This window comes from Castor canadensis, chromosome 12 (assembly GCF_047511655.1).
Source record: "Castor canadensis chromosome 12, mCasCan1.hap1v2, whole genome shotgun sequence".
In the NCBI taxonomy this organism is placed as follows: Eukaryota; Metazoa; Chordata; class Mammalia; order Rodentia; family Castoridae; genus Castor; species Castor canadensis.
Genome location: NC_133397.1, coordinates 76,563,257 through 76,581,530, shown reverse-complemented (window position 1 = coordinate 76,581,530; position 18,274 = coordinate 76,563,257). Strand labels below are relative to the sequence as shown.

Here is an 18,274-nt window from a genome sequence, read left to right as displayed (position 1 = left end):
TCTATTTCCTCAAATGTAAACAAAGAATGTGGGCTAAGGCAGTTCCAAGTTCCCCTCTGGTCTAGTTGGCAATCTATGGACTTCCCTAGGAAACCAGCTGAACTAAGACTTCCATCCTCAGCTCAGACAAGGCAGGAAGTACCCAGCCCCAAGATGCTACTTGCCTCTAAGTCCTTGGTGATGGGGTGGGAGGGGCCGTGTGTCACCAGGAGAATGGCATAGGCTTTGCAAATCATCCCATGCCCCACCTCGATGTTACCAGCATGCCAGTTGGTCAGCCCTGCACGCATCACAGCCATACCCAGTTGGGCATTGTTGTGATGGTAGAGCTTCCTGTAGGGACATAGCAAGTAATTATGACACATTATCCCACCATTTTATATCTGCACATCATTTACTAACCCATAAAGTGCCCCTGTGGATCAAGTCCATCTATGCCTCCCACTAGTGAGGCATCTGTGTCTTGCCAAGAGGGTACTGAGGGGCAGAGAGATGACAATGTCTTTGGCCTGCGCCATCAAGCCAAGTCCCCATGGGGAAAGAGGGCCAAGATGGTACTCTAGCTTGAGACTAGGAAGATGGAGCACTTCAGTTCTCTCCTGGGAAAGTAACAGGAAGTTCAAGGGGAAAAATAACTAGAATGTCCTTCTTGGGACAGCACTGCATTTTTGCTTCTCTTGCCAGAGTCCCCTGATAACATGCTGTGCAGTTCACCTACAATTTTTTAAAAGGAGTAGCATCCTCCAAAGGATGAACCTTTGTGTGCTGAAAGAAACTTTCTAAGCACTTAAAATCAAGCTACATTTAGCCAGGAAAATCAAAAGCAGAAGATGTCACCCGAATGATAATTGAGGATTTAGGAAAGGCTGGGAATGACAAATAGGTTTCATCTGTAGTACCAACTCTGACCGTTTGGTCATTTATACTCAGAGCACCATGATGAAAAGGCTCAATTGTAAAGAGAACCATGACCATGACTGATTACTGACGCCTGCTATGGGTGCAGCAGGAAGGGTGACAACATGCATGCCATCTACTTGCCATTCCTGGAATAGACGAGCTTCCAGGAAACTATCTGAGGCCCAGGGGCATCACCTACATGTATCCATCCACCATCCTCCTGGCATAGTGCGAGGCCTCCTCAAATGCCTGCAGGTAGGAGAGGACCTCCGACACAATGCTCAGCAGCCGCAGCATGTAGAGGTTGGTGTCAGAAAACACTGGCTCCTGCTTCTGCAGGCACTCCCGGCACAGCTTCACAACCTGGAGTGAAAAAGGCCCTGTCTATCACCATGGCATCCAAGCACATGTTTAGCTCACACATGGCATCAGGACAACACTGGACACTTGTTCTTTGAGGGTTAGAGAAATTGCTGACACAGGTAGGAAAGCAAAGCTGTGATTTAAATAGCAAAATGGTCCTATGTGGCTAAGATGTAGAGATAGGAAGGGTAGTAATGAGACATATGGATGATACAGAAGAACAAGGAGTTTTCAAAGTCATAGGTAGCAGAGAGTTATGAACACTATATATCAATGTGTATATATATCTATGCAACATGTATATACTGAAGCATCATACATATATGTAAATATACACATAATGCAAATATATTGTTATGGTTTGAATAAGTATCACTCAAATGTCCATCTGTTAAAGGCTTGGTCGTCAGCCTGTGGTGCTATTGGGAGGTGGAAATGAAAAGAAAAGAAGCAAGGGGAATAGGACCTATGGAGCCCCATTGCTTACACCAGCTTCTAATTTATGCTCTTGACACAGACTCTCCATATTGTACAATAACACTTTGTCCACATGACTGTCTCTTCACCTAACAGAACTCCTAGGAAGCAAGGCACATGTCCTGTGTTGGTCACCCCAGGAAGGGCTCATACATGTGCAATGAATGAGTTAGTAAAGGAGGAAAGAAAGGGAAAAGCAAATAGAAACAAAGAAAAAATAACCTACCACATTGCTGTGCCTTAGTACTATCCCAAATGAAAAAAATACTGACTCTTGGTCCCTGTGTTCTGTTGCAGACTGGATGAATCCCACTTTGGCAGTGGGGGAGGGGGGAGTTGGGGTTGGGGCGGGGGGGAGGTGGTGAGATAGGAATCAATTTCCAACAAACTTCTTAGATGTATTTAAAGTTACTCTCTGAAGGCCAGTGTTTGGCAGTGGGTCTAGGCTTTAGCTGCTATTGAAATCACTTGAGAAATCAGTTTAATAATCTTGAGGCTAGATCTCACTCCCAGAAATTCCTTTAAAATTTCCCTGGGTAGGGGTCTGGGCATGAGGAGTTTTCAAAGGCAATTTTAGTACACAGATGTGAATCCCTCTGATGCTTCGACAGTCAAGGTTAGAGCGCAGTTGGTAGAAACTAGAAACTGTAGTGGTAAAGGCATTTCAGTTATGGGAAAGCAAACAAACTACCCCCAGTGTGTCCCACTGCCATCACTATCTTTCCATCTTTTTTTTTTGGTGGTACTGGGATTTGAACTCAGGGCTTTGCTTGCAAAGCAGGTAATCTACCACTTAAACCACACCTCTAATCCCCATCCCTCCATCTTTAACATCATCTGAGCTGTCACAGATCCCACAGGCACTTTGTTCAAGCTGCCTTTGTGCTCCTCAAACCCAGTTTTGTGGGTTGAATAGTCACTGAGAACATGGTACATTTCCCAGAAAAATAGCCTGCTTAGTAACCTCTACATCTCACATCCATCTCTTACTAGAGAAACTTTCCATCCTCCTCCCCATCCCCATTCCCTATAAAAAGTATTCTCACCTCATGATACAAACCCTCAGAGCGAGCCTTGTCTATTTTTTCTAGTGTGTCCTTGGAGAATTGTGTCACCTCCTTCACCACTTCCTGAGAGGGCTGGAAAAGAGAGAGGCATTGAGTTGGAGACATCTTGGTGGATCACCCCATTCTATTTCTGAGTAGTGCCATCTTTGGCATTCACTGTAATGCAATATCAATACCTTACTCATTCTAAATGTCTCATTTCTGCAAGTGTCTAAAGACCTCTATGGCTTTTACAGCTGCCTCTTCACCCTTCTGTGTTTCCTAGTGACCAAGTCCCAGAGCCTTGTGTCAGCCAATCATCCCCAGTCTGGCCTCACTGCTGGGTTTCTGAATTTCAAAGCAGAACTTGACATGGATCCCTGTTGTGTTCTCTCTGGCCTTTGGAAATTTTCTCTGTTGCCCAAAATATTCACCAGTCTTCTTTTTTGCTTCAAGTCAACCACATATTCCTCAGACATACATTGTATTTTCTTACTTCATTCAAGTTACTGATTTAAATATTAGCCAGAATGGGGCCAAAGACATAGCCTGGACACTTGATCCAAAAATCATACTCCAGTTTGCCATTGGAGCTCATTAAAGAGAGAGCTCATAATTATGGTCATCCAGTCATTATTTCTTTGTTTTAATATCCTGAGAGATTTTGTCAGCTGTCTCTGTGACTTACTTTTGTCAGTTGTCTCTTGTTCGACTTAATGCATTTGCCTGAGCAGCCTAGTAACTTGTCTAAATCTATCAAAATAGGGTTGTAGCCAGAATTAGAACATATTCCTCTTAATTTTTTTCTAGTTTCTTTCTAAATTCTTACTACATATGATGCCTTGATTATGGTTAAGAATACACTTGTTTTTAAAAAAGATATGTTCGATGTTTTTCTACTCAGTTATTTAGGTTACTTTTTAGTTTATTTATTTTAATAGAGGAACCCAATTTTACATTCAAAAAAGTAATAGAAAGCTTCTGCTTTGAATCCTGGTAGGTTCAAGAGAAATCATGAATCTTTTGTATCAAGAGAGATGCCAACCCTGCAATTTAGACCAGAGGACATGGGCATCAGTAAGAGCCTATCTCATGTAAAGGGGCAGAAACTACAGGCCACGCATTAACTACTGACCTCTTAAAACCACCAGGTGAACATTGAAAGATTTAGAAAAATGACTATACATTGTATAATTTTGAAAGGGAGAAAGGAGGATCTTGTCTATTAAAAAATAATTAAGTGGTGGTGGGAGCAAGTTTTGAAACAAATATTCAGGGCCAGGCACCAGGAGCAAATGCTGATTGAATCACAGAGAAAACATGATATCCACAGGTATTGAAAGGTCAGGATGAGGGTGACAGGATAGCTTATTCTCTCTGTAGTATCCAGAGTGTTGTGCATGCATACATGCCAATATACACTTCCTGGATTTCAGAACCTTTGATTCTATAAAGAACATATTAATCCTCGGATCCCAACTACTTTATCTCCTGACTGGGAGATATGACTTAGTTTCTCTACCCCATCCTTTGGTGAGCCATTGATCATAGCTTCCTCCTGTTTATGTCAACATGGACACTGACTATGTTTACACATACATGCATGGGTCTGTGTGTGCATAAATGAATATGTCCTTTAGCATACACCATGTTATAGACTGAATTTCATCCCCTCAATATTTTTATGTTCAAGTCCTAACCTCCAGGACCTCAGAATGTGGCCTTATTTGGAAATAGATTATTACAAATGTAATTTAGTTAAAATGAGATTATGCTGAATTAAGTAGGGTGGGTCTATAGACCAATATGACTGCTGACCTTAAAAAAATGTAATATAAAGAGAAAGAAGCTAATGTAAAGGAAAAATGATATGAACAGACACGAGAGAAGACAGACATCCACAAGCCCAGGAGAAAGATCTGAAACAGATCCTTCCATCACTACCCTCAGAAGGAAATAACCCTGTCAACAGTTGGATTGTGGACCTCTAGCTTTCAGAACTGTAAGACAAATTTCTGTGATTTAAGACATTCAGTTTTTGGTACTTTGTTAGAGTAGCCTAGCATGCAGAGGCCGAAGGTGGATCAGTATGGGAGTGGAGGCGTTTCACTGTTGAGGGAATCCCATTAAAAAGGCTCCAGTAGTTTTATGGATCTATGGATGGAGGGAGCAGCTCCCTCCACCCCAGTGCAGATCTACGCTCTGCCCCTGCATACTCCAAGGAAGACAGGGACTAGGGGCGTCAGCAATTTCTACTACTACAAAAGTGGCTAGAGACTTTATTGCCATTTTGGCATGAGGCTTTAGCCAGCTACTCTGACACCTGGCAGCTAGGCTGTCAACCAGCATCCCCTCAGTGAGCCTGCCCATCTCCATATTGCCCATCTCCACAAACTAAAGATGTCTTTGTGATAACCAGATAACAAAATCTCTTTATTTTTCAAACATGCCAAACAAGCACTCTTGAGCCGCATCCTGACCCCGGGTAACAAAAGCCTCTTTGCCCAGCAGACCTTGGTATCTGGAATTCTCCACATTACTTAACCTGTACAGGGTCAAGGGTTGGAACCAAAGCTTGCTGAGTGCCTACAATACCATTCTCTTTACATACATTATTGTGTTTCATCCTCATGACAACCATATAGTGGGACTATCACTCCCATTTTAAGGTTGAAAAGACTGGGTGACTTTCCCAGACCTAAACACCTGGCCAGTTGTGTAGCCAGGACCTACCTTTTCTGCTCTGTGCACCATCCCACGCTATCACCCCAAGAGCTTTGGAACCATTGCTTAACTGTAAAATCCACCCTTGCCTGGCTGCTGGAGAAGACTGCCACAAACACACCCAGCAGCAGGACTGTATGTACCTTGGGGTCTTCCTTCACCCCCAGGAAAAGGTTGTCCTTCAGCCCTTTCTGACAGTGCTCACATGTGCAGTCAAAGTAGTACTGCTTCTTCAGTTGCTTCTTGCGCTCTTCACTGACATTGAGGAAGTCAATATAAGACACTGTCAGCTCCTCTCCTTCTGAGATCTTGCCCAGGGCCCGGAGCTCAATTCTAGAGCAGGGTGAAAGAGAAAGCGTCAGTGGAATCCAATCTTGCCAGCATGGGATTCATGCTCTCCAAGGCCTCTAGGAGTCCAGTCCTAAACACAGCAACTTCCAATTATACACTAAGAAAATTCCCACTCCCTCCAGAAAGGGGAAATGTGGCCTAGTTTACAAGTAACCAGTTTTCCGGTAATTCCACCCTACTCAATATAATAGTCAAATCTGCTCCATTTGCTTAATTTTTTCTGGAATCAGCTCAAACAGAATCCCAGTAGAGGGCTAGGCTTGCTGATAAAGCTATACACAACCTCTATGCCTACACTTATCCACAAACACTTAGCTACTGATTAATAAAGGAAGGGAGAGATAATAAGGTGAAACCTCAAGCAAAAAAAAAATCTAAAAATTATTTCTGTTTAGTCTGGAGACTATGCTCTCAGAAACACATACTCTTAGTTACCCAAAATCTTGGTCCAGGCTGCTTCTAATTTTAAGCCTCCTCATCTCTTATACTTCAGTTCAACGGTTCAGACCTGCATTGTGTGGGGAATTTATGACCACTGGACATCACTTAAGACATTTCAATAAACAAAGGCTGGGTCTGTAGCCTGCTGCATTGTTCATATTTGTGCTTATTAAGAGAAGTGGCGTCTTGGTTGAAGGTGGTTAGGAACTGTCGATGACATTTTCATTTCCTTCCTATGTAGATCTTACCCTCCAATTACCCACAACACTACCCACCTTACCATATAATAATACAGATGGTGCTGCAGATAAAAAGCCCTCTGCAGAACTGACATCAGCCAAGCCAAACAAGTGGAGGCCAGCCCAGAACCGCTCAGCCACGTTCCTCCCATCACAAGGCTAGACAGCTAAGGAAAAGAAATGGTGAGGCCTGCAAGCTGGGACCTATGCCATGCTCCTGTATCTCTCCAATAGCCTGGGGTCTCACTGCCCAGAGAGAAAATGCCCCCCAGAGAGCAAGTGACTAGATGCAGAGGGCTGGGGACAGCATCATCACAGAGATCAGTGGTTGTTTCTTTACCTCCCAGCAAGGCGAAGTTGGACATTGTGCGAAAGGTAGGGCAAGAAGACCCCATCACCTCATAGGGTCCCAAAGGCAGCTGCTTCCATGTTTTCTGAGATGACAACCAAGGAAGTAGCTGCTGAATGGCAGAGGCATATATTTCCAGGCATCCAAAGTGATCACTTAAGGTTAAAATCCTTTTCCCTGAGCAGGGCATCATGGTATATCCCTGTAATCCCAGCACTCAGGAGGCTAAAGGAGGAAGATCATGAGTTCGAGCCTGGGCTACACTGCAAAACCTATCTCTAAACAAAGAAACATAAATAAATAACCTTTCCCTGAAGTGGAAAACACTGACATGTCCAATAAATGCAATAATGTGTATAAAAACAACTGACATGGAGCCTGGGAAAACCTAAATGGTTGCTCTTTTGCAGTTCAGGGGGTTGAATCCATGGTCTCACCCTGCTAGGTAGGTGCTCTACCACTTGAGACACACCCTCAGTCCTTTTATTTCTTTCTTATTTTTGAGATAGGGTCTCACTAACTGCACCCAGATCTTAAATTTACACTCCTCCTGCCTCTACCTTGACTTCTTTTTCCTTCTTTCCTTTCTCCCCTTGCCCAATTTTTGGCAGCAGCTGTTACTGAAGTGATAAAAGGCCAGTGGGAGAGGAAGGCTGGGTGACTCTGCTCACAGTTTTGTTGAGAATCCTAATAAGTCCAAACTCTAGGGGACCATCATTTCACAAAGATGCTTACACAAGAGGTAAGTAACTTCCCATGGCACCTGAGCTACAAAGCCAAGGTTAGCACACAGGTGCCTTTTAAGCTTCCACACTTCATACTGACCTCCTCTGACAGTTTTCAGCTGCTTACTGGCTCTGTGGTGGATGCATGGGGAATGAAGTGCATCAAAACCCTGACTTCTTAGGACTCCACTAATGTCCTACGTAGTTCTACGTGAGCCCTTCTGGAACCAGTGTGGATGCCTGATGTTTGGTCATGGTGCAGTAAGTAAGCAATTCTGCCCCCACTTGTCCCTTTCAGAGGCAGCTCTCCATGCAACCATTATACATCATAATTCAATAGTGACTCAGAGGCCAGTTGGTTTGGAATCTCTAGTAACTTTGCTTCCCCTCTTGGGTGAACCAACTCCCAAAGGCATCTGGGTATTTCAGATTATTGAACTAGTATCACAGTTTTCAAACCCAAATTAATTTCACATTATTTAAATGTGAAAAATGCATATATCCCCATTCCATTTTACATTGCAGATGCTCGTCAATGTACAATGGGGTTATGTTCCAATAAACCCAAGATAAGTTGAAAATATCACGACTCGAAAATGCACTTAACACCTAACTACCAAACAACATAGCTTAGCCTAGCCTGCCTTAAATGTGCTCAGAATACTTTCATTACCTATTATTGGGCAAAGCCCAACACAAAGCTTATTTTATTACATATGCTAAATATCTTATGTAATTTTTTGAATACTATACTGAAGGTGGAAAACAGAATGATTATATGATTATGCTTATCATAAAGTTAAAAAAAATCATAAGTAAATTATCGTAAATTAGAGGCCATCTGTACTTGGAAGGTAGGGACAAATGGTTATTAAAATAAGCAATGTACTCAAGAGGCAGAGATCAGGAGGATCGAGGTTTGAATCCAGCACTGGCAAATAATTCTCGAGACTCTATCTCAAAAACACCCAACACAAAAAAAGGGCTGGTAGAGTGGCTCAAGCGGTAGAGCATCTACCTAGGAAACCTGAGGCCCTGAGTTCAAGCCCCAATACCACCAAAAAAAAAAAATGATAAGCACTGCAGAAGAAGTCAGGAGATGAGGGCTCTTCCTGTGACCAGCCTCCTTGGAGAAGTCACTTCCCCACCCTGAACTCCACACACTTCCATTTCCAATGACACCATTCTATAGTTCAGCTAATTAAACCACGATTAGGCAATTTATCTAAGTGTTTCTTGCAGAGATCAGGAACAGAACCAGAGCTGCACAGATTAGAATTAGAAAAGTCTCTAGAGATGCTCTCCTTTTGACTTTTACTATACAGATGTAGAACTCAAGCCCAGGGGACAATGTGAATCATCCAAAGTCATGTGTACCCTTATTCCAAAGCCCAAACTTCCATGCACCATCTTTTTCTTAACCCAAAGATCATTTTAAGGGTTTTCAAGTCCAGTTTGTGCAAAAGACCCATCATTGGCCATATGGTGGACTTTTAAAAAAGTCAAAAGTTTACTTTGTGTAACCTAAACCACAAATTTACGGTTGCCCAGAAACAACAAATAAATACTATGAAAACGTATCAAAATATCACAGTAATGGGTACTATTCTCAGAGCCCATTCTAGGTGAGAAGTGGACGTTATAAACAAACACACAGTCCTTGAGAGGGTCAGCAGTATCAATAGTCCTCATTTTATAGTAAGCAGGGTTTAGATGAACAATGTAGGTTTTAGCTAAGGTGATGTGGACTAGAAGGATTCATGCTTTGAGGCTGAGGGAATGAGAGAAATATACAGTAAAAAGAGGGAAGAAAGGAAGAACAAAACAGCAAAGGCAATGCAGGGAGTGGGTGGATGAGGAGCAAATGGTTAATTTAAATGCATTAAAAATATATCATCCAATGAAGACGAGACACTGCAGTGCAGGACATTACAGATGGATAGCAGCCAAGGACTCTTGGAAAGGGGCAGGTCCCAAGCAAACCAGACAAGTGAGGGAGATGGGTCAGGGAGCAGGGATGCTTGAAAAGACTGACCCACCTCATCTGGGTGTGAAACATGGATTTCACTGCCTCATGACTGAAAGACAAAACAGATACCCAAATGGAAGTCAATACCATTAGCTGATCTGGTATGGCTAGCAAAGGTGCACAGCATTCTGGGTCACACAACCAAAGCTTTGGCCACCACAACCTTTATTCCAGCCCTTTCTAGCTGAGCTCACATGGCAGGATGCAGTCTGGGATAGTGGAAAGCACACTAGATTTGGAATGCAAAGTGCTAGATTCAGGCCCTTCCTTGGGCCTCAGTGTCTCACCTGTAACCCAGTAATGAGACTGCTGTGAGACAGTGCATTTAAGAGTATAGGGCTGAGAAATGTAGGGAATGTTGTTATTGTTGTCCCACTGACAAGCATCCTACATAAATAAGCCCAGCCTCTTTGAATGACTATCTTGGGGAAAGTTTTAATTGTACATGGAGACTGGTTAGGTCACACAGGCAGTATGCAAAAACAGTTGGGATTGGGTTAGAAGAATGGCCCAAGTGCTAGAGCACCTGCCTACCAAGTACAAGGCATTGAGTTCAAGCTCTAGCATCAAAAATAAATAAATAAATAAATGTTGGGATTAGAATTGGGCCCCTAACACCATGACCAGAGTTCTTTCCACTATGCCAGGCAGCTGTAACTGTAAGGACCTTAAAAGCCAAGAAGCCCAAGTAACACATGGCTTTTAGTAGATGCAAAGAAGCCAGAGCAGACAACAGAGATGATCTGAAGAAAGGGTTCCCAGGTTCCTTGATTATTACACATAGTGAGGAGCCCTGGTCACCACTTCTTAGGGTGAGCCATCTAGAAAATTGGGCCTCATATATGGCTAAATTTGATCCTTTTTGTTAACCAGACTAAGCCTGGACAACAGGCTTCTTGGGAGGATTCCACAGGGTTCAGGCCAATGACCTGAAGAGAAATACAAATGCTGGGACAATATTAACATCTTGTTCAAAATAAACTTTCCCATCTCGAGCATCTTTCTCAATTGCTTTAGAGCCTGGGGTCAGAAATAGGAAGGAAAGGGAAAATCAGAGTTCTTGTTGTATTGAGGTTTAAGCTGTGTTCACAGCTAAGACTCAGAAACCACTGACTTTTGGCTTCTAAGAAGTTTGAGGGGAAAAGTTGCTCAAATTGATGGCTCACAGTTGGCTTGCATTTGTCATAAGAGATCATCTCTAAGAGATAAAGCAATGAATATGGTTCAGAACTCACTCCCCAATTTCCCCAGCCTAAGCCATGGACTACCAAGGGCTCACTCAGCTACTTGGTTGATTTTCCTCCATTTGTACCCTACCCCCAAGATCCAGTTTTTGTCCCTGTGTCCCTCATCTGTGCCATTCTAGGGGCAGAGGGCTGAATTCTAAGGGCTACATTACCCAAGTTCATTGGCCAAGGGGAGAAGACCAATAGGTCTGAGGAGAGTGAGTTTGGAGCATTTATCACATGGTTCCTCAGCAGGCACAGCTGTAAACCACAGCTGACCTGCCAGGGCCCTCTACCATGGCTCAGGCACTCAATGACTATAGGAAAGGGTGTTTCCTCTACTTGTCCCTCCAAAGCTAGAGGTCATAATGGTTTCAAATGCTCTGAACCTTGGACCCCTCACCATTCCTTGTTCAATTCCTAAATCCTGCCTATACCTCTATAAATTGTCCCTTCCTTACATTTTCTTTGCATAGACCTCTTTTAATGTGCCTTTTAATTATATAACATGCTCCTGCCAAATCCCTCTGACTCAATGTTCTACCATGACCTTTAGATAGATAATTCCAGGGTTCAAGTTTAGGATAGTAGTTAGAGGTTTATCTAACATATCTAGGCAGCATATCCACCTCAATTCTTTTCACCTATCCACAACTAGCCTAGAACGAGATCCAGAACTGCTAAACATTGGATATTGGTTTAACAGGTTGACTTCATTGGAAGTCAAGTGGGGAAAACAATCTCCTCATCCCAATGTCACACCACCAGTGAAAGGCATACTCACTTGCCATTGTTGAATATGACGGTGCAGTTGGGCCAGCAATCATGGTTCACCAAGGCCAGGTTGGGGAAGATGCCCACACCCACTGCCTGAAGACCTCTTTGGTCACTGAGAGTGAAACCGTTGCAGTTAATCTACCCAGAGGAAAGGATGAAAGAGTCAGTCAACAGACACAGACTAGGGACAGAACACTCTCCTAGCTGTTAAAAGGAATCTTAAAAAAGGGAAGACCAGTCTCACCATGAAGAGAGTCTGGAAACCATTTCCTGTTCTCTGTGTGATTCCAGATGACCCACAAAATAAGTGCCACAATATTATCACCACCTTGGAAGCTTTTGGTGACTGTGTTCTAAAGAGGCCAAAGATGGCATTATAGGATCCCTTTTTCTGTATCTGGATCTCACACGAGTCCTCCTGTCTGTCTTGGTTTTTCTCTCCATGCCCTGCCTCATCTGTCTTGTATGTGTGTGTGTTTGTGTGTGTACTTCTCTGCTTGTCTCTCCCCGCCTTCCTTTGTCTACCCACCCACAACTCCTGTAGCTGTGCACAAAATAAAATTGACATCTTGTTTGGATTATTTTGTGTCTGATGTATAGTTTTATGCTCATTTTTACAATTTTAAAATCAGATGGGTATTACATTCAACAATTCTCTCTGAAATACAAGGCAAATTAAGTTGGTTATAATAATGATATGACATTCAACTGATTTTTCTTTTCCTTAAAAATAAGTTGCTCTCTGGGCTGGTAGAGTGGCTCAAATGATAAGAGTGTCTGCCTAGCGAGTATGAGGCCCTGAGTTCAAACCCCAGTGCTGCAAAATAAATAAATAGATCGATAGATAAATGAATAATATGTTGCTCTCTATAGAAACAAATTTCAAATATCTGCTCTCAAAGCATGAAAAGTACATAAGAACAGAATACATTAATAACTCACACAACCTTCTACTTTATAAATACATATATGAATACATGCCAACATAAAATATAAATACAATACACATGTATGCATTCCCATGACAATTTGTTACAGAAAAAAGTAGTGTTACTGACTCCATTTATTCTCATCAGATATTTAGCAACTACATGAGTGTAAGCTTATGTACACTGGTAACAAGCAGTATTGTTCTGGGCAAATTTATTTCTCCTCTGAGCCCTGGTTGAGTAAAGTTGGGTTGAATGAACTGAATTCAGCTCTAAGCTTTGCTAGTTATGTGATTTGTGACTATAGTCCCCAGACTCCTTTAGGGATGCCCAGTGTTGGTCTATGGCTATAAGAGCATAGCAAGTGAGACTAGAAGCTCTGGCACCAGACAGACTGCTTCTAGACCTTCTTTGGGGGCCAAATAACTGTGCGGCCTGCAGAGGTTATGTAACCTGACTGGGCCTACGTTTCTGTCTATAAAATAGGAACATTTAAAGCATGGATCTCACCTTGCATTGTAAAAACTGTATGAAATAATGTAGGATGGGAAGCTGTGATTACAACATTTATGTGTCACCATGGCTGTGTCATGGCCCAGGTATTTTGTTTGGCAAAACCTTATTATGTATGCTTCTGTGAAGTTATTTTTTTTTTATGAGATTAACACTTAAACTGGTGAACTCTGAAAGCCAATTTCCCTCCCCAATGTGAGTGGGCTTCATCCGATCAGTTGAAGAATAAAGACTGACCCTCCTCAAGCAAAAAGAAACGCTTTTGGATAAGCTGCAACTCTTCCTCAGGTATCCTGGCCTGGCAGCTTCTGGAAACTTCTTAGTTGGGCAATACCAGCTGTCACCATGGCCCTCCTTTATGAAGGATCATACTCCAGGGTCTCTGGATTTTTTAAATGGGGTCATTTAGGAGCCTAAATGGGTTCCAAAATGCAAGAAGCAGCAGGTGTTTGTTACACCTGGGAAGTAGAAGGCAGACTTCAGCAATCTGGCTGCCTGGGATAGACGCCATCGTCATGGAAACTGAAGTCACTGTCCAGGGCAGATGGGGCTTCCTTCCCTCTGAGAAGCCCCAATCCCCAGAGGGGAGGAGCGAAGGAGGAAGAGGACCTCTGAGAGGCAGAGGAGGGGGCTCGCAAGCAAGGGAGGAGGGAGCAGGGCCATACCACTCCGAAGATATGTGAGATGTACTGCATGCTGAACTGCTGGCTCTGGGGTGGCCAGTACTGCAGGAACGTGTCCATGTCCACCCGCAGCTCCTTCTGCTCCTCCTCCCCAAAGTGCTCCACATGGTTCTGCAAGTCATCCACAGCCACCAGGCAGCCCTCCGTGAGCCCCGTGCCCTCTCTCTCCACACGCCACATGATGCGCGCTGCCAGCCTGCAAGGAAGGGCAGCATCAGGGAGGTCAATGCACGCACACATTCCTTCCTTCGTTCATTCAGCAAACACTGGGTGCCTAATGCATGCCAGCCACAGTGTCCAGCCCTTGACTAGGAGGTTGGATTTTCTTCTAACATGATTCTTTTTTTTTAATTTTTATTTTAGTCATATGTGCATACAATGTTTGGGTCATTTCTCCCCCCTTCCCCCACCCCCTCCCTTACCCGCTTCCACCCCCTCCCTACCCCCCCACCCCCTTGATACCCAGCAGAAACCATTTTGCCCTTATTTCTAATTTTGTTGTAGAGAGAGTATAAGCCATAATAGGAAGGAACAAGGGGTTTTGCTGGTTGAGATAAGGATAGCTATACAGGGAGTTGACTCACATTGATTTCCTGTGCATGGGTGTTACCTTCTAAGTTAATTCTTCTCAAACTAACCTTTTCTCTAGTTCCTGGTCCCCTTCTCCTATTGGCCTCAGTTGCTTTAAGGTATCTGCTTTAGTTTCTCTGCATTAAGGGCAACAAATGCTAGCTAGTTTTTTAGGTGTCTTACCTATCCTCACCCCTCCCTTGTGTGCTCTCGCTTTTATCATGTGCTCATAGTCCAATCCCCTTGTTGTGTTTGCCCTTGATCTAATGTCCACATATGAGGGAGAACATACGATTTTTGGTCTTTTGGGCCAGGCTAACCTCACTCAGAATGATGTTCTCCAATTCCATCCATTTACCAGCGAATGATAACATTTCGTTCTTCTTCATGGCTGCATAAAATTCCATTGTGTATAGATACCACATTTTCTTAATCCATTCATCAGTGGTGGGGCATCTTGGCTGTTTCCATAACTTGGCTATTGTGAATAGTGCCGCAATAAACATGGGTGTGCAGGTGCCTCTGGAGTAACCTGTGTCACAGTCTTTTGGGTACATCCCCAAGAGTGGTATTGCTGGATCATATGGTAGATCAATGTCCAGCTTTTTAAGTAGCCTCCAAGTTTTTTTCCAGAGTGGTTGTACTAGTCTACATTCCCACCAACAGTGTAAGAGGGTTCCTTTTTCCCCCGCATCCTCGCCAACACCTGTTGTTGGTGGTGTTGCTAATGATGGCTATTCTAACAGGGGTGAGGTGGAATCTTAGTGTGGTTTTAATTTGCATTTCCTTTATTGCTAGAGATGGTGAGCATTTTTTCATGTGTTTTTTGGCCATTTGAATTTCTTCTTTTGAGAAAGTTCTGTTTAGTTCACTTGCCCATTTCTTTATTGGTTCATTAATTTTGGGAGAATTTAGTTTTTTGAGTTGCCTATATATTCTGGTTATCAGTCCTTTGTCTGATGTGTAGCTGGCAAATATTTTCTCCCACTCTGTGGGTGGTCTCTTCAGTTTAGAGACCATTTCTTTTGTTGAGCAGAAGCTTTTTTAGTTTTATGAAGTCCCATTTCTCTATGCTATCTCTTAGTTGCTGTGCTGCTGGGGTTCCATTGAGAAAGTTCTTGCCTATATCTATTAATTCCAGAGTATTTCCTATACCAGAGTATTTCCAGAGTATTTGCCTATACCTACTAATTCCAGAGTATTTCCTACTCTTTCCTGTACCAACTTTAGAGTTTGGGGTCTGATATTAAGATCATTGATCCATTTTGAGTTAATATTGGTATAGGGTAATATACATGGATCTAGTTTCAGTTTTTTGCAGACTGCTAAGCAGTTTTCCCAGCAGTTTTTGTAGAAGAGGCTGTCTTTTCTCCATCGTATATTTTTAGCACCTTTGTCAAAAGGCGCTAACAATAGTTGTGTGGCTTCGTATCTGGGTCCTCTATTCTGTTCCACTGGTCTTCATGTCTGTTTTTGTGCCAGTACCATGCTGTTTTTAGTGTTATTGCTTTGTAATATAGTTTGAAGTCGGGTATTGTGATACCTCCTGCATTGTTCTTTTGACTGAGTATTGTCTTGGCTATTTGTGGCCTCCGTGTTTCCATATAAATTTAACGGTAGATTTTTCAATCTCTTTAATGAATGTCACTGGAATTTTGATAGGAATTGCATTAAATATGTAGATTACTTTTGGGAGTATCGACATTTTTACTATGTTCATTCTACCAATCCATGAGCATGGGAGATCTCTCCACTTTCTATAGTCTTCCTCAATCTCTTTCTTCAGAAGTTTATAGTTTTCCTTGTAGAGGTCATTCACATCCTTTGTTAGGTTTATACCTAGGTATTTGATTTTTTTTTTTTGAGGCTATTGTAAATGGAATTGTTTTCATATACTCTTTCTCAGTTTGTTCATTATTAGTGTATAGAAATGCTAATGATTTTTCTATGTAGATTTTATATCCTGCTACCTTGCTATAGCTACTGATGGTATCTAGGAGCTTTTGAGTAGAGTTTTTTGGGTCTTTAAGGTATAGGATCATATCATCTGCAAATAGGGATATTCTGACAGTTTCTTTACCTATTTGTATTCCTTTTATTTCTTCTTCTTGCCTAATTGCTCTGGCTAGGAATTCTAGTACTATGTTGAATAGGAGTGGAGATAGTGGGCATCCTTGTCTAGTTCCCGATTTTAGAGGGAATGGTTTCAGTTTTTCTCCATTAAGTACAATGCTGGCTGTAGGTTTGTCATATATAGCTTTTATAATGTTGAGGTACTTTCCTTCTATTCCTAGTTTTCTTAGAGCTTTTATCATGAAATGGTGTTGGATCTTATCAAAGGCTTTTTCTGCATCTATTGAGATGATTAAGTGGTTTTTGTCTTTGCTACTGTTAATGTGGTTTATTACGTTTATTGATTTTCATATGTTGAACCACCCCTGTATTCCTGGGATGAAGCCTACTTGGTCATGGTGAATGATCTTTTTGATGTGTTGTTGAATTCGGTTTGCCATTATTTTGTTGAGGATTTTTGCATCAATGTTCATTAAGGAGATTGGCCTATAGTTCTTTTTGGAGGTGTCTTTGCCTGGTTTTGGGATAAGTGTAATACTGGCTTCATAAAATGTGTTAGGCAGTTTTCCTTCCCTTTCTATTTTGTGCAACAGTTTAAGGAGGGTTGGTATCAGTTCTTCTTTAAAGGTCTGATAGAATTCAGCAGAGAATCCGTCAGGTCCTGGACTTTTCTTTTTGGGGAGACTCTTGATTGCTGCTTCAATTTCATTTTGTGTTATAGATCTATTCAGGTGATTAATATCCTCTTGGTTCAGTTTTGGATGATCATCTGTATCTAGAAATCTGTCCATTTCTTTAAGATTTTCAAATTTATTTGAATATAGGTTCTCGAAGTAATCTCTGAACATTTCCTGGACTTCCATGGTGTTTGTTGTTATCTCCCCTTTTGCATTCCTGATTCTACTAATTTGGGTTTTTTCTCTCTTCATTTTAGTCAGGTTGCCAGGGGTCTGTCGATCTTGTTTATTTTTTCAAAGAACCAACTTTTTGTTTCATTAATTCTTTGTATGGTTTTTTTGGTTTCTATCTCATTGATTTCAGCTCTTATTTTTATTATTTCTCTGCTTCTATTTGTTTTGGGATTTGCTTGTTCTTGTTTTTCTAGGAGTTTGAGATGTATCATTAGGTCATTGATTTGAGATCTTTCAGTCTTTTTAATATATGCACTCATGGCTATAAACTTTCCTCTCAGGACTGCCTTTGCTGTGTCCCATAGATTCCAGTAGGTTGTGTTTTCATTTTCATTGACTTCCAGGAACCTTTTAATTTCCTCTTTTATTTCATCAATGACCCATTAACATGATGCTTCTTATAGTAGAGTTCAGTAAACAAGATCATTTTAACAGAAAATAAAATTAAGTGATAGGATAGAGTGGCTAGGGGAAGGGAAACTAAGGTCATTAGGGAAGTATCAGGAGGAGGGACATTTGAGCTGGGAACTGGAATACACAGAAGGAATACACTGGAATATACACAGTGACACTGGGGAAGGAGCAAAGACCATGAAAGAAGAACAGGTTTGGCCCAATGAAGAATCAGCAAGGAGATCCAGGTGGCAGAATAGAGAGAGCAAGGAGTGGAGACCAGAAGCTGGGTCACTTGGAGTCTGGGAACAGAGAGAGGTACGGCAGCCTGGATCTCTCCTGACAGTATAGCTTACTGGATGAGCATTGGGCAAGCTGTCTGATGGTCTGGGTTTGACTCTGTTTGCAGTTCTGCAGGAGTTCGCCGATACCTGGGACCTGAGGTGTCCCCACACAGAGACCAGGGCAGCACTGGGAAAAATAAGGTTCAGGGTGGGAGTGAGAAAGTCTGTGGCCTCTAAGTCCTGGGAAAGCAGTCATAAAGCTGAGAGGACA

General features: G+C 42.3%; 1 protein-coding gene across 2 annotated transcripts in view; it reads right to left on the bottom strand.

Annotated features, from left to right (window-relative positions):
- Nucleotides 1-18,274, bottom strand: part of Smyd1 (SET and MYND domain containing 1) — a 44,459-nt gene that overhangs the window by 4,247 nt on the left and 21,938 nt on the right. Inside the window, exons 3-9 of one of the 2 annotated variants that reach the window (XM_020185808.2) lie at nt 13,755-13,968; nt 11,655-11,785; nt 9,655-9,693; nt 5,654-5,843; nt 2,787-2,879; nt 1,100-1,263; nt 165-333 (exon numbers count right to left, since the gene is read on the bottom strand). In XM_020185808.2, the coding sequence (XP_020041397.1) occupies nt 165-333; nt 1,100-1,263; nt 2,787-2,879; nt 5,654-5,843; nt 9,655-9,693; nt 11,655-11,785; nt 13,755-13,968 (1,000 nt within the window). The remainder of the gene's footprint in view (nt 1-164; nt 334-1,099; nt 1,264-2,786; nt 2,880-5,653; nt 5,844-9,654; nt 9,694-11,654; nt 11,786-13,754; nt 13,969-18,274) is intronic. The other variant, XM_020185817.2, reaches the window with a different exon arrangement.